The sequence below is a fragment of the Diorhabda sublineata genome, chromosome 2 (assembly GCF_026230105.1).
Source record: "Diorhabda sublineata isolate icDioSubl1.1 chromosome 2, icDioSubl1.1, whole genome shotgun sequence".
Taxonomy (NCBI): domain Eukaryota; kingdom Metazoa; phylum Arthropoda; class Insecta; order Coleoptera; family Chrysomelidae; genus Diorhabda; species Diorhabda sublineata.
In genome coordinates this window covers 9,557,514-9,575,296 of record NC_079475.1, presented here as the reverse complement: position 1 = coordinate 9,575,296, position 17,783 = coordinate 9,557,514, and the positions used below count along the sequence as shown (strand labels likewise).

The 17,783-nt window shown below is 31.5% G+C and overlaps 1 protein-coding gene across 1 annotated transcript in view; it reads left to right on the top strand.

Annotated features, from left to right (window-relative positions):
• Positions 1-17,783, top strand: part of LOC130440591 (hemicentin-1) — a 304,911-nt gene that overhangs the window by 141,267 nt on the left and 145,861 nt on the right. Inside the window, exon 3 of the mRNA XM_056773852.1 lies at positions 12,979-13,187. Within this exon, the coding sequence (XP_056629830.1) occupies positions 12,979-13,187 (209 nt within the window). The remainder of the gene's footprint in view (positions 1-12,978; positions 13,188-17,783) is intronic.

The window sequence follows — 17,783 nt, the reverse complement described above, 5'->3', positions numbered from 1 at the left end:
AATCTAACAGAAGTCATGTACAGGAATTATTAACAAACGATTTTGATCACCTTTTTCCAATGCAACTGATATCACCTTTAACACAAAAAATTACTTAAAAAATACAATTATTATATTGCTAATATCGAGTTCTACGAAAATCCTTAATAATAAATCATGTGGATACTAAGATTATTGACTATTGTTAACATTCAGGCGTCAGTCGGCGTTGTGCTACAGCCACGTAAACATGTCCATCATTATTAATGACCCTGCCTAGTATGATTCGTTTTCTACAGGCTAATAATTTCATCTAATATCGTTGTAAACCTAGGAGAAGTTATGTATTTCAGGAATTATTAACAAACGATTTTGAACACCTTCTTCTAATTCAACTGTTATCAACTTTAACAAAAAAAATTAATTCAAAAAGACAATTATATTCTATGTGGATACTAAAATTATTGACTATTGTTGACATTCACGCGTCGGCGTTGTGCTGCAGCCACGTAAATATGTCCGTCATTATTGATGCCCCCGCCTAGTGTGATTTGTTTTCTACAGGCTGAAGATTACAGCTCTGCAAAAATCCATCCTAGAATGAGTCGTGTGTATAGAGAAAACTTCATGAGTAATGGTATTCATGTTGGAGTTGAGAGAATCGTTGAAGAAAAACCGCAGATTCACCATTACTTCTTTCTCACCCGAGTTTCCAAAAGTTTCAAGATCTGTTTTGTACTCTACTTGAATTCATTGGCGCCAAATTTCTTTGAAGATGGTATTGAAAAGCTTGTCCACAGATATGACAAATGTCTCCATCTATTAGGTAGATCATAAAATTATTGTTCTATATGAACTTGTCTGTTATTTATGCCTATCGGAAGTTAAAAAAACCGCTCCCGTATATGGTTGGGTGAGTCTTTTAAGCTTTTAAACCACTATACATCTACACCGAAAAAATCTATTGCCATCAACTGCCATGTCTATCTTAGGATAGTGTTTTGCTGGACAGTAACATACAGAGGTCGACCACAAAGTATAATCATTTCTGGACGTATCGAGAAATTCCTTATGCAGACATATGTTCATCAATCTTCAAGATTAAACTACTTGTAGTGTTTTTCTTCATCAATCCGTTCAGTTTAGTGTTAATGGGAGATTTTGTAAGACCACAGCTGAGCTTTGCTCTTTTTGGCAAGGATTAATTCCTCTCCATTGCTCGTTATACCCTAGAAGACTTATAGCTATATTAAGGTTACTTTGTTTTTGTCATATAGCGATATTATAAAGTGCTTCGCTATCTTAGACGTCCACTTGATAGCCTTCAGTACGTTTAAATCCTCTTAATCATCGGAGAGAATATCAGAATGCTTGTAGATAACTTTTAGTCCAGCATTGATTACCTCTTCGAATAGAATGTGTGTGTCCATTATGCTATGTATTTGGTTAATATTTTTACACTTTTTTATCAATTTCAAAATTTTCAGGTGACTTGTCAGATTTCCTTGAATCGATTTTTTATCCTGAATCAGCTTGTAGTCGCTGCGAAATGCCTCCGTTTTCACTTTAGACTGTAGTGGCACATATTGACATGGAGCTTGTAATAACCAAACAAATTAGTGTTCTGATTTTAGTCAGATGTTCTGGTTTTTTTATATCTATTGTTTAATAAGATGAAAATGAGTAAGTAAACATTTGAAATACTGCACATATTAACACTAAAATTGAATGTATTCGATACACATCGTGACTGCATTGTATTTGGTCGTGTAATCAAAAAACGCACAGTATAATGCAATACAATATAATCAACAAAATCACGAATATTTCGGAATTCAAATGATTCAATACTTCGATATAAATTGATAGAAGTACAATTAATACTTGACTAGGACTAATTGTCATAATATTGTTCGGCATAATGCTCTGCGAATGCTTCATAAATCTATTGGCTATTGGTTGTCGTTATTTTCTGTTGCATCGAATCAGTTCGAAATAGTGTAGTTTGCAAATTTGAATTTTCAGTTCTGCCCATTTTCGAATTATACCTTTGTGTTAATCGTATAGGAAACTATGTCAACTCTCTGAATATATTTCGACTATATAAAATGGTTTGATGATATTATTAACAATTTGTTTAACGTTTTCTAAAAGTTTGTCACGATATACTCAAATAATTTTTGTGATTACTAGGTATTGAAATGAAACAACATGTCACTGTACAATAAATAAAATGGAGTAGATCATTTAGTTATCGAAAATCATTTTCATTCACTAATGAATTGGAGTAGTTGGTTGATGATACGGCCGCTTGACATGATGCAATACAACGTTGCATGCAATTTATTGCAAGGTCAATTCATTGCATTTTATTTAATATTTGTGTGCGGTTTCAAAAGGGAAATAAAAAAACTAAGTAAACAAGAAAAGTGGTCAGTGGTTTTGGATGGTGGGCTAGGCTCTGGCTAAAAATTAATTGAGAATAGATGAAGAAAAACTAATGAAAATAAAACATAAACTAAGTACGAAATCCTTGGTGACAGACGTAGTATTAGTGGATCAAGAACTCATTTTTCCTTTGAACGTATTGCACGGTGTATTGCACCATGTCAAACGGTCTATACGGAGAGAAATAGATCAAATCAAGCATCAATATGACAATAAATCATTATACAACTAGTGTTATAAGCTGTAACTTGCTCACCCACTTATTTTGAATAAAAATTGATTCGTTTTTTCACAAATACACCGTTACCTGATCCTAAACATATATTAAAATATTGGAAACAATTAAAGGTTAAGAACTATATAAAAAAATTACAAACCTCATAGATGTCTATTATGAGAGTTTCCTGCATCTGATTTTAGTTTAAAAAATTTCAATACATTGTTAGTAGGTAATATCACAATTTTCACCTGTTAAAACTTTATATTTACTTTACTCACTACTACACTTAAGGAAGCTTTCAGTATCGCTGTCATTGTCATTATAGATAATTTGTTTTGCGCAATAAGTTGAAAAAAAATACTAATTGACATAAAATTGCAATGATAGTTACACTAAAAACATATACCTAGGGTTCCTGTTTTGTTTTCTCGATAGTTAAAGGGTTATAAAATATGTTTCTTCATCATAATACGATTTTATTTTCTTCAAAATATTTGGAAAGTGATCTAATGAAATAAACAGGTTACTAGAGAAGCACCGATAATTATGGATCATAATCAGACAAAATAGAAAGTAGAAACTTCTGATGAAGTTTGTTATAGTTACATCAATGCAAGCACACACACGTCCAATGCGATTTTATGGGAAATAATGTACTACGTTAATATAAACGCATATTAATATGAACGTAGGTCAAGGTCAAGTGTCAATCCACAATCCGCAACTCTAACGGTGAGATTGAACCAATGCGTTTGCCGAATACTAAGAACCAGCTCAACTTCTTAGACAATAACTTCAATATTAAAACTGCAATTGAATGCAGTGGAATATTCATATTTCCTGTAACTTCCTCTAGGAATAATTACCGTGAACCAGATAAGAAAAAACATTATAGCAGTCATACTCTAACTATGAAATGAAGAGCTGAATTAACTCAAAGAATTGTACAATGCAGTATTGAGAACGGATTATTTTCAACAGTTGTCTATTTGTCTATTAACATATTAATAGACAAATTAGTCTATTATCTTCATCGATTCACAAAAAAATGTGCAAATATTTCGAAGGTGAAGCATACTATTTGGCTGCATTTTCAGATATCGACCATGTCTTCCAAGACAAACTACAAACTACAAAATTGCAGCAATTTGTCAATATTATAATTATATTAATTATAAGAAAGTTTTTTCAGAACAGTGTTTCAACATGTATATACGTAATTAGATTTTTTGCGTTGATGAGTAACAATAGATGAAACCTGGATCACTTCGGAATTAGAACGATTATCATCTAAGTGGACTACAGCCGGTGAACCACATCCGAAGCATCCAAAGATTTACAAGTCGATGGTAACGATGGTTAAGTCCTCATCCACCGTATAGTCTAGATCTGGCCCCCAGTGACTATTGGCTATTCGTTGTTCTCAAAAAAATGCTCGCCGGTAAGAAATTCAGAAACTGAAGCCTACTTTGAACCAAAAAATAAATTCTTTCACAAGCACGGCATCGAGAAGTTAGAGAAGCGTTGGATTGATTGTATTGCCCTTGAATGAGATTACATGGATGAATAAATCGATTTTTATCAAAAAAAAGTGTTTTCCACAATAAAAATATTGTGAACTACGGTACTGATATTATTTAGGTTGTCATAAAGCACAATATAGCTGGAAAAACAAGTAACAGGAAATATTTTACTCCTAATTCAAAACATTCATTAACTTTGTTATCTTTAAAGCAGAATTTAATATTTTTAACTGCTTAATGACCTGCACAAAGTGTACAATTAGTATTTTCCATATATAACACCCTAATCTCAAAAAATTGTACGCGGATTTTGTGCTTTACGGAAAACAGCCGCAGGTTAAATACGGAAATATTACACTCGTATTTTCTTTCAAGTACAAATTTTAATTAAACCTAATTGCCAAGTAAACAAAAAATTACATTTTGGAGAGCAGAATGAGAAAAACTTATCTTGAAAACTGTATTTTGTTATTAATCAAACAGGTCAACATGTTTTTGTTGTTAGATTATTTAAAATATGAATTTTTCCAATAAGAAATTGCACAAATAATATTTATGAAATCAGTATATTCAGTTATAATTTTTCGAAAGAACTATTGTTTTTTTATTTTCCTGTTTATTCAATTTGCTTGCTTTTTCACTTGCATACATAGCAAATCTCAAAATATCGCTTCATCTCCATATTTAAAGTTATCTCAAGAAAAAATACTTGTCTTTCCTCATCTACGTGGTGACCAGATCAGACTACAAATATCCTTTTGCATTATTTTCTGTTCCCAGACTCGGTGGTGGAAGATTTTTTAAAAATGAAGAGGTGATGTTTTTTTTTCTTAACATCTTGACGATTCTTATTATAAAAAGGGTCGCGAACTCATAGAACATCGCTGGAGTAAGTGTATGGAGCTAAAAAGAGATTACGTTGAAAAATAAATATTTTATTCTTTCAAAATTTTCGTCTTTTCTTTGTTGGGCCTCGTATTTCTGGGACTATCCTCGTACTTTCAGTTAACTGTACTACATAATGGGATTTCTCAATATTTTTTGTATTTTTGTGTGTCTTCTCTCCATACCCTGTGTCATCTTAAGTCTCTCTTATTTTCCTTCTCATCGCTGTTACCATGTATGTTATTATTTGGTATAATCCTTAACCCTCAGCTTCTCTATTGCCAGTTGTATTTATTTTTTTATTGAGTTTCTGCTACTTTTACTTGTTCTCTAATTACTTTGTGAAAGACGACAATCATTTCCTTCTAGAAGATGTTTATGATTGAGTTCGAATTACTTTTCCTTTTTTTCTTAGGATTTTAATAGCTTCAAATAACAGTTTTCAATACTTTCCAGCTTGTTGCAATGTCTTTTTTTCTCATTAACTGATATTTCCACTTCCGTTTTCTCCATTATATATTTTTCGTAGTCTGATTGTGCTTTTGTTGTTAGATATCACTCGCATTTCTATTTTTTTCTTTCAATTCCTTCTTTCATTACAAATTCATTTTCTTCTGTTGTTGTTAAGTATTCTGAATCTTTTTTCTGCTGTGTTTTCATCATTATATCTTTAAATTTTGCCAAAATTTTCTCCACTATCACTTCTTTCCGGATATAATTTTTCATTCATGTTTTTCGTTTGATATTTTTTGTCTATTCGTAATTCATCGCTTTGTACTGTAAAATGATGAAAATTTCATTGCAACTAACAGTATTTTAATAGTAAAATATATCTCATATTCTATGGAATTATATATCTATCTTATCTATTGTATTTAATGGTATCAAAAATTCCTAATTACTTGTATGGTCTATCAAATTTCCATAATTCTAGCCTCAAAGGATTTCAGGATCTCTTTCTTTTAGCATCCCACCTTGATGGACCCAGTTTTAATTTCTTCAAAATCAACAGTCATGCTTATGCTTTTTTGGTTTTAAAATAGATGTTGAATGATGCATATATTCCTATATTTTTCATGAAAATTAAGGCAGAGCTATGAATCTCAACCAGAATTTCCTCATAATATTTTATCGATGTATATAATGTCAATTTTTTTGTATTTTTACAAAATTTTAGCATCACAAGGTGCACATTGTATATTTCCAGTCTCTCTAGGGCACAAGTCATGTACAAGTTTCTATAATTTTTTTCAATTAGTTCAATATTCGTTGTAGATCATGATAAGTTCCTGGCAGAGCTCCTGATTGATCTATATCAATACAGACTTTGTTTGATAATAACATTTTTGAGGAATTCTGTTAAATTTTTTGCTTTGGCGTCGTGGGTTTTTCATAAAAATTACAAGATACAATTGTTTCATAATTAGATTAGACATCAATCAACTACGAAGACACTTGGACCTATTTTTCACCTATCAGCTTTCCTGGTTTTAATATATTGTGTGTTAATATGGTTTCCACTATCAATGATATCCTCGAATTTGTTGTTTCTTCTGGTTTCTAGTGAAAAGTTTTTGTCTGGTGTTAATTCACTTCAAGGCATCAAATAGCTCTTTTTGTACTCTTGTCCTAAGTTTCTAGTTACCTTTTGTTTCCTATTTTCATATAAGCATGACTTAACGATTTTTGGGGAACCTATGAAAGGTGGTAGTTTTATAAAAGCTGTTGCCTTGCCCATCATCGTCAGATAATCAGCTTGTTCATTGACGGTGTGATCTGTACCCTTCATTTTTTTATACATTGAGTCAAATATATTTGTTCTCAACTATGTTAAATATATTTCTATGAAAGTATTTCTTCCATTTTTTTCGTATTTATACACTTTTTCGAAACGTTTGTAATTATTATTCTATAGACTCAGGTACGAGTTAGCTTAGAATTAGTATCATTATCGTATTGATGACCTTTTGGTCTATTTTCTAAACACTGAGATGTCTGCCCCATGTAGATAGCATCACAATTAGTACAAGGTACTTAATATGTAATATTACTTTTGTTTTTTGGTGTTTTAGATTGAAGTTAAGTGAAATTTTTATATATTTATTGAAATAATACGATAGTTGTTGGGAAAGTGGAAATGTTCTATTCTCTGATGTTTTATTTTATATTTGTTTTACACTTGATTGTAGTATCTGTTTATCTTTCTCTATAATATGTTGTTTATAATTTTTTCAATGCAGTTTTTGCTTTTTGCATAGCTAAGCATCTAAATTCAGAATCTAATAGTTGGATAGATCTATCAGTCAAACTTATCACTGATCTTTTTTGTGACATAGAATGACAGGAATTAAAATTCAAATATCTCGAGGACTAAGATTGTTTTGTCTATCATTCTGTTCTAACATAATTGTTAATTTTATTTAATGTGATATCAAGAAAATTGATTTTATTATTTTGTTCAATTTCGATTGTGAATTGTGAGTTTTGTGTGACAAAATTGAATTTTTTTTGCTATAACATGTTTTTCAAATAATTAGACAATGGAGTAAGAAGAGTTTGTATACTTGAAACAATCGGTCAAAGAGGAATGTCAGGCTTGTGCAGTTTCGACAAACTTCAATTTTTTTGCATCTGATCGTGAAGCAAAAAGTTATTCTCGTTCAAAGAATTATAAAAAAAATAATAAATCACGAATGAATATTTAGAAATATGAACATATCAAAAAGTCATGAAAATAAGAAATTTTTACATAAGTTGTAGTAAAACTTCGACCTCTCAATCTTCAGACTTCAACTGAAATTGAGATGCACCTCGTATGATATCCATTATTCACTGAAGCATGATCCTCATATCACCTTTTGATGTGTCGCACCAAGGATGTTCAATCCATAAGAACGAGAATTCAGTATCTTAGATTGAGATAATAAATCATCAGTTGCATTGACAACATAACAATTACTTCTAAATTATTAAAGCGGAAGCAACAAGAAGGAAATTGGAAGTTATTCTATCGTTATTAAAACGGTAGATTACGGTGAAAGCGTAGTATCAGCAGTTGTCCGACTAGAGATAAGGGAGTTCCTTATACACGTATGAAGGGAAACAGATGGAGTGTCGGTCTAAGTAATAGCCCTTGTGTACTCGATGACGAACAGCTCGGTTTGAAACTTAGTTACTGTGGCAAAGGGCAATGCATCAGACGTCGAGTTGAAGACAAACAGAGTCGCCAACAGAATAGACCCATCGTCCTGATAAGGGTCTCCAGATGCAGCAGACAAAAATCATAGTAGATATAGGTCGAGGATGTTTATCATATAATATAATGAAAGGAGAATATTTAGATGAAATTTAGTAATCTGGAAAAAAGAAAGGAAATAAATTATTGTTTTTTGAATAGTTCCCGATACAAGAAAGAAAAAAGACATTTCTTCTACAATCGTTTTTACCATTGAAAATCTCAAAATAGTTATTCATTTATGCTATAAAGTTTTCTTCTGATAAAAATCTCTCCCCTGAAAGTGAAACTTTGAACGCTCGTTGTCAGTTAAGCTGATACGATAAGGTTGAATTAAGCTCCTCAAAATTTTAAAGTCGTAATTTATGGTGCTGATTTCACTAATATTTACATAGGCTTTCAAAATTTTCCGAAAAATACTCTTAAAAAATCGCGTTCACAAATTTTTCTACACTTTTTTTGTATTATTTACTATAATCAATGAACACACTATATACTAGTAAATTTCCGAGAAATGGGGGCCCAAACTCGCTGAAACCGATAGTCTCAAGGGTACTGCGATAACACAGAGCGAGGCAGATTTCCAATTCAATTAAGAAAAACAATTAGATAAAGTGATCGGATTCTTCAAGTAGAGGAAAAAATCTATGTTCGTTTTCGAGTGGAATGACTGGATCAGCAGCCCTAGAAATAAAAACCGGAACAGACAGAAATCGTTCAAGAAAATAATTTATAAGATTTTTATCAGTACTTCCTTTGTATTTTTAATTGGTGTTTGAGTTCAATTGAATTCTACAATCTCGTAATAGGAACCATCATCATTTTATTAATACTTAATATATACTTAAGTAATCCAAATTTTTTAAATAAAAAATCATATTTATTGAAAAAACTCTAAATTAAGATCACATAATCAAGAAAGATTTCTATGAAATGGTTTAAGAAGTAAAAAAATGAATAAATTTGGAAAATTCAGAGCATTTGATTTAGCAAATTAAATTTGATTTATTGTGATCGTGATTGTGATGAAGTCCACTCATATCAATTCATCTTAAACCATTTCAGGTTAAATACTCTCTTTCTAAGATGAGTTGTTTTCTTACATCCCCATGGTTAGTTGACTTCAAAAATTATATATCTTATCATCGTACAAAATTACAACTAATTTTATAACTTGTCAATTTGTTTAGCAAACTTAATAAGTTATTTTCATCATCATAAATTGAATTCGATATATATTAAGTTATTTGGACACGACTGTAGACTTCCCTATATCATTTCGCTACAGTTTTATTCTACGGCATATTAATTAACGAGACTACACTGGTTTTCTATCTAAAACATTTAAAAGAAGAAAACAAAACCAAAAATAAAGTATAAACCGTATTTACCTGATGGTTGTTGTTTGATCAAAGCAATTCTTTGGATGCAAACTCCGTCCAAGTATATACCTTTTTATTTTGATAATTCTTTGACCGTCAGTTTCTAGGTTAGGAACAAAGATTTCAAATATGGTTGGTTCCAAAGTAATTTCGGCTTTGTAATATAGAATAAAAGATTCAATCACATATTTTCCATGCTGCTCAATGACCTTTGCCATCTTTCTTTCAGCTTCATGACTCCGCGATTATAAAATGTCTCGTACTTATCAGCAAAAAACTGAATCAGGTGCGATTGATCTTCATTCGTGAAAGTTTGATCACTCAAAAAATTCTGCAAGCTTAGAAGTAAATGGTAATCCGATGGTGTCAGTTCAAGGTTGCATGTGGCATTATTTGCCCACGAGTTGTCAAAGATGTGTGAGGCTTTGTATTATCATGATGAACACTAAGTCTAATGATAACTATCACAAGAAGCGTATATGAAAGATTGAAAGAAAAAGTGAATGCACAAAAATCAGACGGCTTTATGTTAGAAAAAGGTGGCGGTCTAAGCCCAACGGCAATTGGAAATTGAAATAGAAAAATGCAAAACATTGACAAGGAACGAGAAAAGTGGAATCAAAGTGAGACTAATAGCAAAAGAAAAACAGAAATAGGACAAAATAGAAGCATAAGTTTAAATTGTAAGAAGAAACTTACAACATAAAAGAATCGAAGAAAAAATAGAAGAGAGAATCTCGAGCTGTCTTGGACGTTTAACAACATTGGAACAAAATAAATCAATAGAAATAAAATGGGAAGCAATAATTATAGGAACAAGGGGCAGATCAAATAAACATGTAACCAACAAATATAAGAAAACAAAAACAGCAGACAATAAATCAAATGATGATAGTGGCACTGGGCAGAAAAAGATGAAGGAAATGGGTGAATGGATATTAAATATATTTCTTACGACGGAAAACGGAGAAATGAGAAAAAGAAAATTGTGTTTGTTCACTGTATAAATATTAACATTACTTAACCTAATTTTATTGAATTTTTAATGGCAATCTCCTCCACATATTTATTTCAAAATGCGGTAACTTTATATTATTTAAAATACAGAAGAATTGGACTTTTTTGGTCTATTCGTCCCAAAGCCATTGTTGACATTCAGGTGTCAGTTGTGTTACAGCCACGTAAACATGTCCGCTATTATTGATACTCCCACCAAATGTGATTCGTTTTCTACAGGCTAATAATTTCATCTAATATCGTTGTAAACCTAGCAGAAGTTATGTATTTCAGGAATTATTAACAAACGATTTTGAGCACCTTCTTCCAATTCAACTGTTATCAACTTTAACAAAAAAAATTAATTCAAAAAGACAATTATATTCTATGTGGATACTAAAATTATTGACTATTGTTGACATTCAGGCGTCAGTCGGCGTTGTGCTGCAGCCACGTAAATATGTCCGTCATTATTGATGCCCCCGCCTAGTGTGATTTGTTTTCTACAGGCTGAAGATTACAGTACTGCAAAAATCTATCCTAGACTGAGTTGTGTGTATGGAGAAAACTTCATTTGTAATGGTATTCATGTTGTAGTTGACAGAATAGTTAAAAAAACCGCAGATTCACCATTATTGCTTTCTTACTGGAATTTCCAGAAGTTTCAAGATCTGTTTTGTACTCTACTTGAATTCATTGCTGGCAACTTTCTTTGAAGAGGGTATTGCTTGTCCGCAGATATGACAAATGTCCCAATCTCTTCGGTAAATATGTGGAAAAGTAACCAATTTTTTGCTAAAAGAATTATTGTTTTATATGAACTTGTTTTTTATTTATAGCCTATCGGAGGTTGAAAAAAAACGGTCCTCGTATAAAACTCCGATGTATTTGATACCTAATTGGAAAACGATCAAGATTTCATTAATGAAGTAACTTAATAAGGCAATTTCTGAGTAAAATCCCGATTTAATATACATCTGAACATTTAGCAAAATTAATCAATTATTGCAACCTAATGCAATTGTTACATTCAAACACTGTTTCATTTTCTATGTAGAATATTAATTATGAGTGATCACTTTCTGATTAATTAAAAACCATACTGTGCTGTTTGTTTACTCCCCATATTTCATCTTTTTGTCTAATTTTCATATTGCTCTTCTCTTTAATGATTTAAGATTCCAATTACTCAGGATTGAAATGTACTACCCATTTTTGATAATGAATTTCCAAGAAGGCAGCTTTCAATTTATACAAGTATACTTTACTTTTTGTACAGAAATCTACCTTCGTTGTCTTACCAGAGCCGTACCAAAATTATGTTCAAAATAAATGGAGAAAAATATTAGAAACTTGTAAGAAACAAATTTAGTTACAAAACTTTGTTATCTTCATCCTAATTAGTATTTATAAGCCTAGTTGTTTTCGTTTTAATCATTTCTAATTGACTGTAAGGTACCTAACATGAATTTCGTTTTTATCATTTTCAATTAATATCAAAATGTCGCTTCAACTTTTGGTGATTGCTGTGCATATAAATTTGAAACTAATCAACAATCGACTGTATAGGTGTGTCAAGACGAGCCAACTCTAACAAAACAACCAAACAAATGGTCACCTAAAGCGTAAAACGGCAAATTCTGAATGGTACATCAGCAAGTTTTTGCTCGATAAAATCAGCAAAACTAATCTCCACCACAAAATTGCGCGCAAACGTTTTTTAACAGCCAAAACATTGAATTGATGGGTCATTCGTTGCATTCTTTCAAACCTAATGATATTTTCTCATTCCCGCAGATCAAAAATAAATTACGAGGTCAACGTTTTTCTTCACCTGAAGAAGCGTTGATGCGTTCAAATCACATATTTTGGAGGTACCTCAATCAGGATGGAAAAAATGTCTCAAGAATTCATGCAAAGTATACTGATTTCAATAGTGAATATTTTGAAAAATAATAAAGCCATATCCAATTGAAAATATTTGTTTTTATTTGTCTATCTCAAAACTTAAGTAGCAACCCTCGTAATGTCGATAAATTAGTGAAGTGAAAGTAAGTTAATTACTGAGTGGTTGAACAGAAAAATGTCTAGAAAATGTATATCATTTCACGGATTCCTCTTCAAACGAAGAACAGATTCTCAAGTTATTGTAAATTTTCAAAATAATAATAACAATTAAAGGTCAATTGATATCAAATTGTAAATTATGTTCTATGCGATTGCGCCGATGTTGGTTTCCATTATGGAAATATCACATTTTCAACAGTATCAACAGTAATAAAATTTCATGAAATAAATCCTTTGTTACAGTTTTGATGTGAGAGGCAAACCACTATCTCAAGCACGCCACTGGTCGGCTCCGGAAGTTTTCGGTACCAGAGCTTATTTCCGTACAGTATCCGAGCCGGCGCAACTCGTCATAGACGACATCCGGCGTCACGACGAGGGCGTTTATCGGTGTCGAGTTGATTTTCGAAATGCTCAAACCCGCAGCTTCCGTTACAATCTTACGGTTATTGGTAAGTAATACATTCATTTTGTTCATTTCGTAGGAGAGATTCGCAGAAAATTGATATAAAATCTCTATCAAAGCTCGTTCTAAGTACATTATTCACGAGTGAAATAATTCATATGGCATTGACACCACAGGAATTTTATCGAGAATAAAACCTAACATAGCTTTTATTCACTTTTCAAAACGTTCGATAATAATTGAACAAATGATACGAGAGTTTACTACCAGGAACGATAGCGAGTGGCATAAATCACTGAGTGATTCATTACACGCGAGTAGAATACTAGACTTTATTTACGACTACTAAGTATTTTTGTATAAGTTTATTCATAACTTTACATTTTGTAATTGCAAAAAGTCGTATATCAAAAATTTTTAATGTGAAATTGTTTAAAAGTCGTATCTTTAATATCTAATTTTTTGTAACGGCGAAATGTCTTATGTCTCAAAACATCAGAATTTAAGGTGAGTTTGATTTTTTTTTCTATTTTTTTGCCTTAGATATAACTAAAAAGATATTCCTATTTCTGATACTTTGAATTTTTTAGAAAGTGCAAAATTGATGATGGAGTTGGCTGCAAAGATATTTTTAAACTCAAGACCCTGCTTCGCACGTCAAGAACTTACTTAATAGTAATTCCAATGTTTTGGTAGAAAATACAGACAATGATGTTGACAAAAATTAAGAAAGTGTTGAAGAAAATTAAGTGTTTCTTGAGCAAGGTCTTATTCCAAGATTTGAAAAAAGGGATGCTATAATTCATTACAATCCTGGTCGAATAGAGCTTTCCATACCGCCGAAATAAAAAAGAAACGTCTTAAAGGAGAAATCATGAATCCAAAGAACTGGGAAAGGAATGTATCTGCTGCTAAACGGAGAAGAAGGGAATGCAGATTGAAGAAGCAACAGCATGAAGATAGCCCAAAATACAACGTTAGCAAGAGAAGAAAGAGCAGAGAGTTTAATAATCGATGCAATTGCAAAAAAATATTGTACATCTAGTCCTTGGACCTTACTGGGAAACTAAATCATAAATGTATATGGAATATTTCCCGTTTATGTTTGGAGAAAAACACTTAACCTGCTTCAAGAGTGTGAAACTTGTATCAAACACAAATTAAGCAAGATTTCTGAATATTAGTTTCAAAAACATCAAAACAAAAAGGATGGAGAAAAAATAGAAAAGGACAATGATAAGGAGAAGTCCGAATAGACAAATAATACGTTGATGGTAGAGATTATATGGTGAAACTAGATGTTGGACATGTACTGAAGCGACCAATTAATCAAGGGTGCAAATTCCTAGCGGTTCAACTGAAGCACAAACTGATGAAGGTAACGACAGTCAATGTTTGGAATTCCTTAAGGTCGTTCTGAAAACCCTACTCTTGTGAGTCATGATCCATTTCAATCGCCTTTCCAGCAGCAGTCAGCAGCCCAAGAAATAACCTCAACTAGAGCAGCCGCTGTTTACGACGAATGAACCAAACCAAAAGCCCAGATTTTCCATATAAGTGGGAAAGATCTGTTGCATCTATAGTTATTGTGGTAGAACTGATTTTAATCTAGCGAATTATAGACAAGTCAACAAGTACAAGCCGTTTAGATAACCAGCGTATTTTCCTATCACTTTCTAGTTACACTGTATAAGTGTGATTGAAATATATCATTTAATATAGAATGGAAATTCAATTTATAAATTTTCCTTTCCTTATCCAATTAAAAGTTACAAATTATGAGATTTTCTCATAGCCTGAATTGATATTTTAAAGTGATCAGGTTATTGATGTTGTTTAATCAGATCAATTATTTAAATAAGATTATCCAGTCTGTTGATGACGCGAATAAATACTCCAAAACACAATTCGTTATTAATGTCTTTCAATTTGCCGAGATCGATTTGCTATTAATCATTTTCATGGATTACGGGAAACAATAAATTTCAAGCCCTCTTTGTTTTCTATATCTCCAATTGGACGAGTATTAGTTATGATCAATTGGTTTAAAGAGATTAAACCTGGCGTGGAGTTTTGACATGAATGACTGTCGACGAATGGAAGAAGACTTCCGTGGAAATAAATGAGTATACGTGGATTAAAGTTATGCCAACTACTGGGAATTTATAATCACTTCTGGAATTCCAGATGAGAAATTTAACTGCACGTTATTTTCATTCGTTAGATTGAAATTGATTAACGAAAAATAAATGGATAAAAGAACTTTGTTGAGATGAGAGCAGGATTTGTTTTAGCTGTACAATAAATTTACCAGAGCACCAAGCGAGGAAGACATTGAATAGAGGGTAACCTTTCATTTGTTTGACCTCATTTGCCTACTAAGAAGATACTTTTCTATTTCAAAACAAAAAGATTTTTTGAATTAATGTTGAGAAACTCTCTAAAGGTTATTGTGAGGATGGTTGAGGGTATATAATGAATTGAAAAAATTAATAGATTGACCGGTTTCCATTATTTTATAAACAAAACTAAGCATGTGTCGCTTCCTGCGATTCTTCATATTTAGAAAGGAATTTCTGTTTAAGTGCGAAGCTATGTGATCTCGATAAGGTGAATTTAACAAAAAACGCATGCAGCTGTTTTGAATTTTAGAATGGAAATGGAAACTGCAATAATTATCGAATTAGAATAAACTATATCCCCATTATTGTCACTTTTAGCTTTTAAGTCAATATTAAAATTAGAATTTCACTTTTCTTTTTCTTTGACATTCTTATATGCTTTTCTTGATGAATCGTTTCGATTCTAGGTCTCTTTCGATGGAAAATTCTCAAAAACTGGTGACAGATTAATGTTTCGACTTCTTCTTTATCAAAAAATGAATTGACACTTGCTTAATCACATTAATAGATCACCTTCAATATTAATATCGGAATGAATCTGTTTTAAGAAAAAAAAATTATTTTTTCCACTACCGTGCGAGAATTTGAAAAATAACATATTCAAGAGGAGCATAAACAAATACTACAATCAATTAAAAAGCAAAACAAAATAAAACATTTTTCCTTGTCGTATGTATGTAAGGACTTTCCCAACAACTATTACGAATTATTACAATGAAAACAATATTGGTATAAATCATAAACGACATTATATTTATTGAAATATTTCACTAAACTAAAAAATAGAAAAAAATAATATCATATTTCAAGTACCTTGTATTGTTTGTGACGCTTTTTACATAGGACAGAAATCTCAGTATTTAGAAAATAGATTGGAAAGTCATCAATACGACGATCTGTATCAAAGCGCGAAATATCAAAATTCAATTACAAAAAGTTAAAACTTTCCAAAATGGGATTAAATACAAAAAAAAGTGAAATTCGTAAATAATTTACATATAAAGGACTGAGAAAGCTGTCAATTATCATAAAAGTTAAATTGATAATTCTATTGGATAATTCTTAATGCAATTACGAATAATTTAATTGATGGCTGCAGCATATTTTTGAAATGAGAGAGAGTGAGGAAAATTTATTTATATCTATAACAGAATCATCTTTCTACAGTCCTATCGTTGCCATGTCAGTTAATCTGAACCTGCCATCGAAAGAAATGTCTCTGCAGCCAGATAGATTCGGAAAGTCATAAATAACTAACTCAAAGATATGTGATATTTAACAGTTTCTGTGAAAAAACCAGATGATAAGCCTGCCAATATCCTTGAAACACCCTTTTTCAAGGATATGCTGTCCTCTGAATATCCTGAAACAACTGTGGTACCATCAACCATAGAGCTTCTTCACTAAATATCAAAGCATTTCCTCAGATGTATTTTTTTCTAAAAGATTGTGCAGTGCGGCAGCCATGAATAATCTTTGTCTGAGCAGCTTTGTGAGTCCAAAAAAATTTCAAATATACCATGTCATCTTCATGAACAATGGTGATATCTGACTTCTGAATCTGATATCTGAATTACTGACTTATTCATGTGTTATTAACATATGTGCAAGTTTTGACCGCCGATGTTCACCAAGTATACCACACGTGAAAACCTTTCGATTGGTGTCTTTTCAATTTAATTTCTAGGACTTTATCTGTTGATAACACAGTGGAGTTTTTCGTTGATAAAATTTCAGCCTCAACTTCCAATATTCATATAGTTCGTGGAATTCACTAATATTTCTTATCATATACAATAATAATAATTTTCTCGAATCATGGATTAGCTACAATGTTCAATTTATGAGAAATTATATTGAAATTACAAATTTGAAAGCTTTTTTATAAAAATACATAATAGTTGAACTGGGGTTTGCAATGAAGGAAGGAAATATGAAAAGGTTCAAAGCAGAGCTCTCGTCCAAAAGAGTTGGTGTAAGAATTATAACAAAAATAGTTCGATACAAAAAGACGAAGTGTGTTGAATGAAGTATGGTAAAAAGCGGAAATAAAAAAGATTTTCAAAAAATGTTATCTGCAAGACATATGAAGTATGATTTAAATGAGAAATATATTGCAACAACAAGTTTTCAGGATAGATTTACTTAGTGTAACTTTGAATCGTTTCTGATTATCCCTGCTTCGGCTTTAGAACAACGCACGCATTCCCAGGTAAAAATGGACTTAATTCTTATACAAT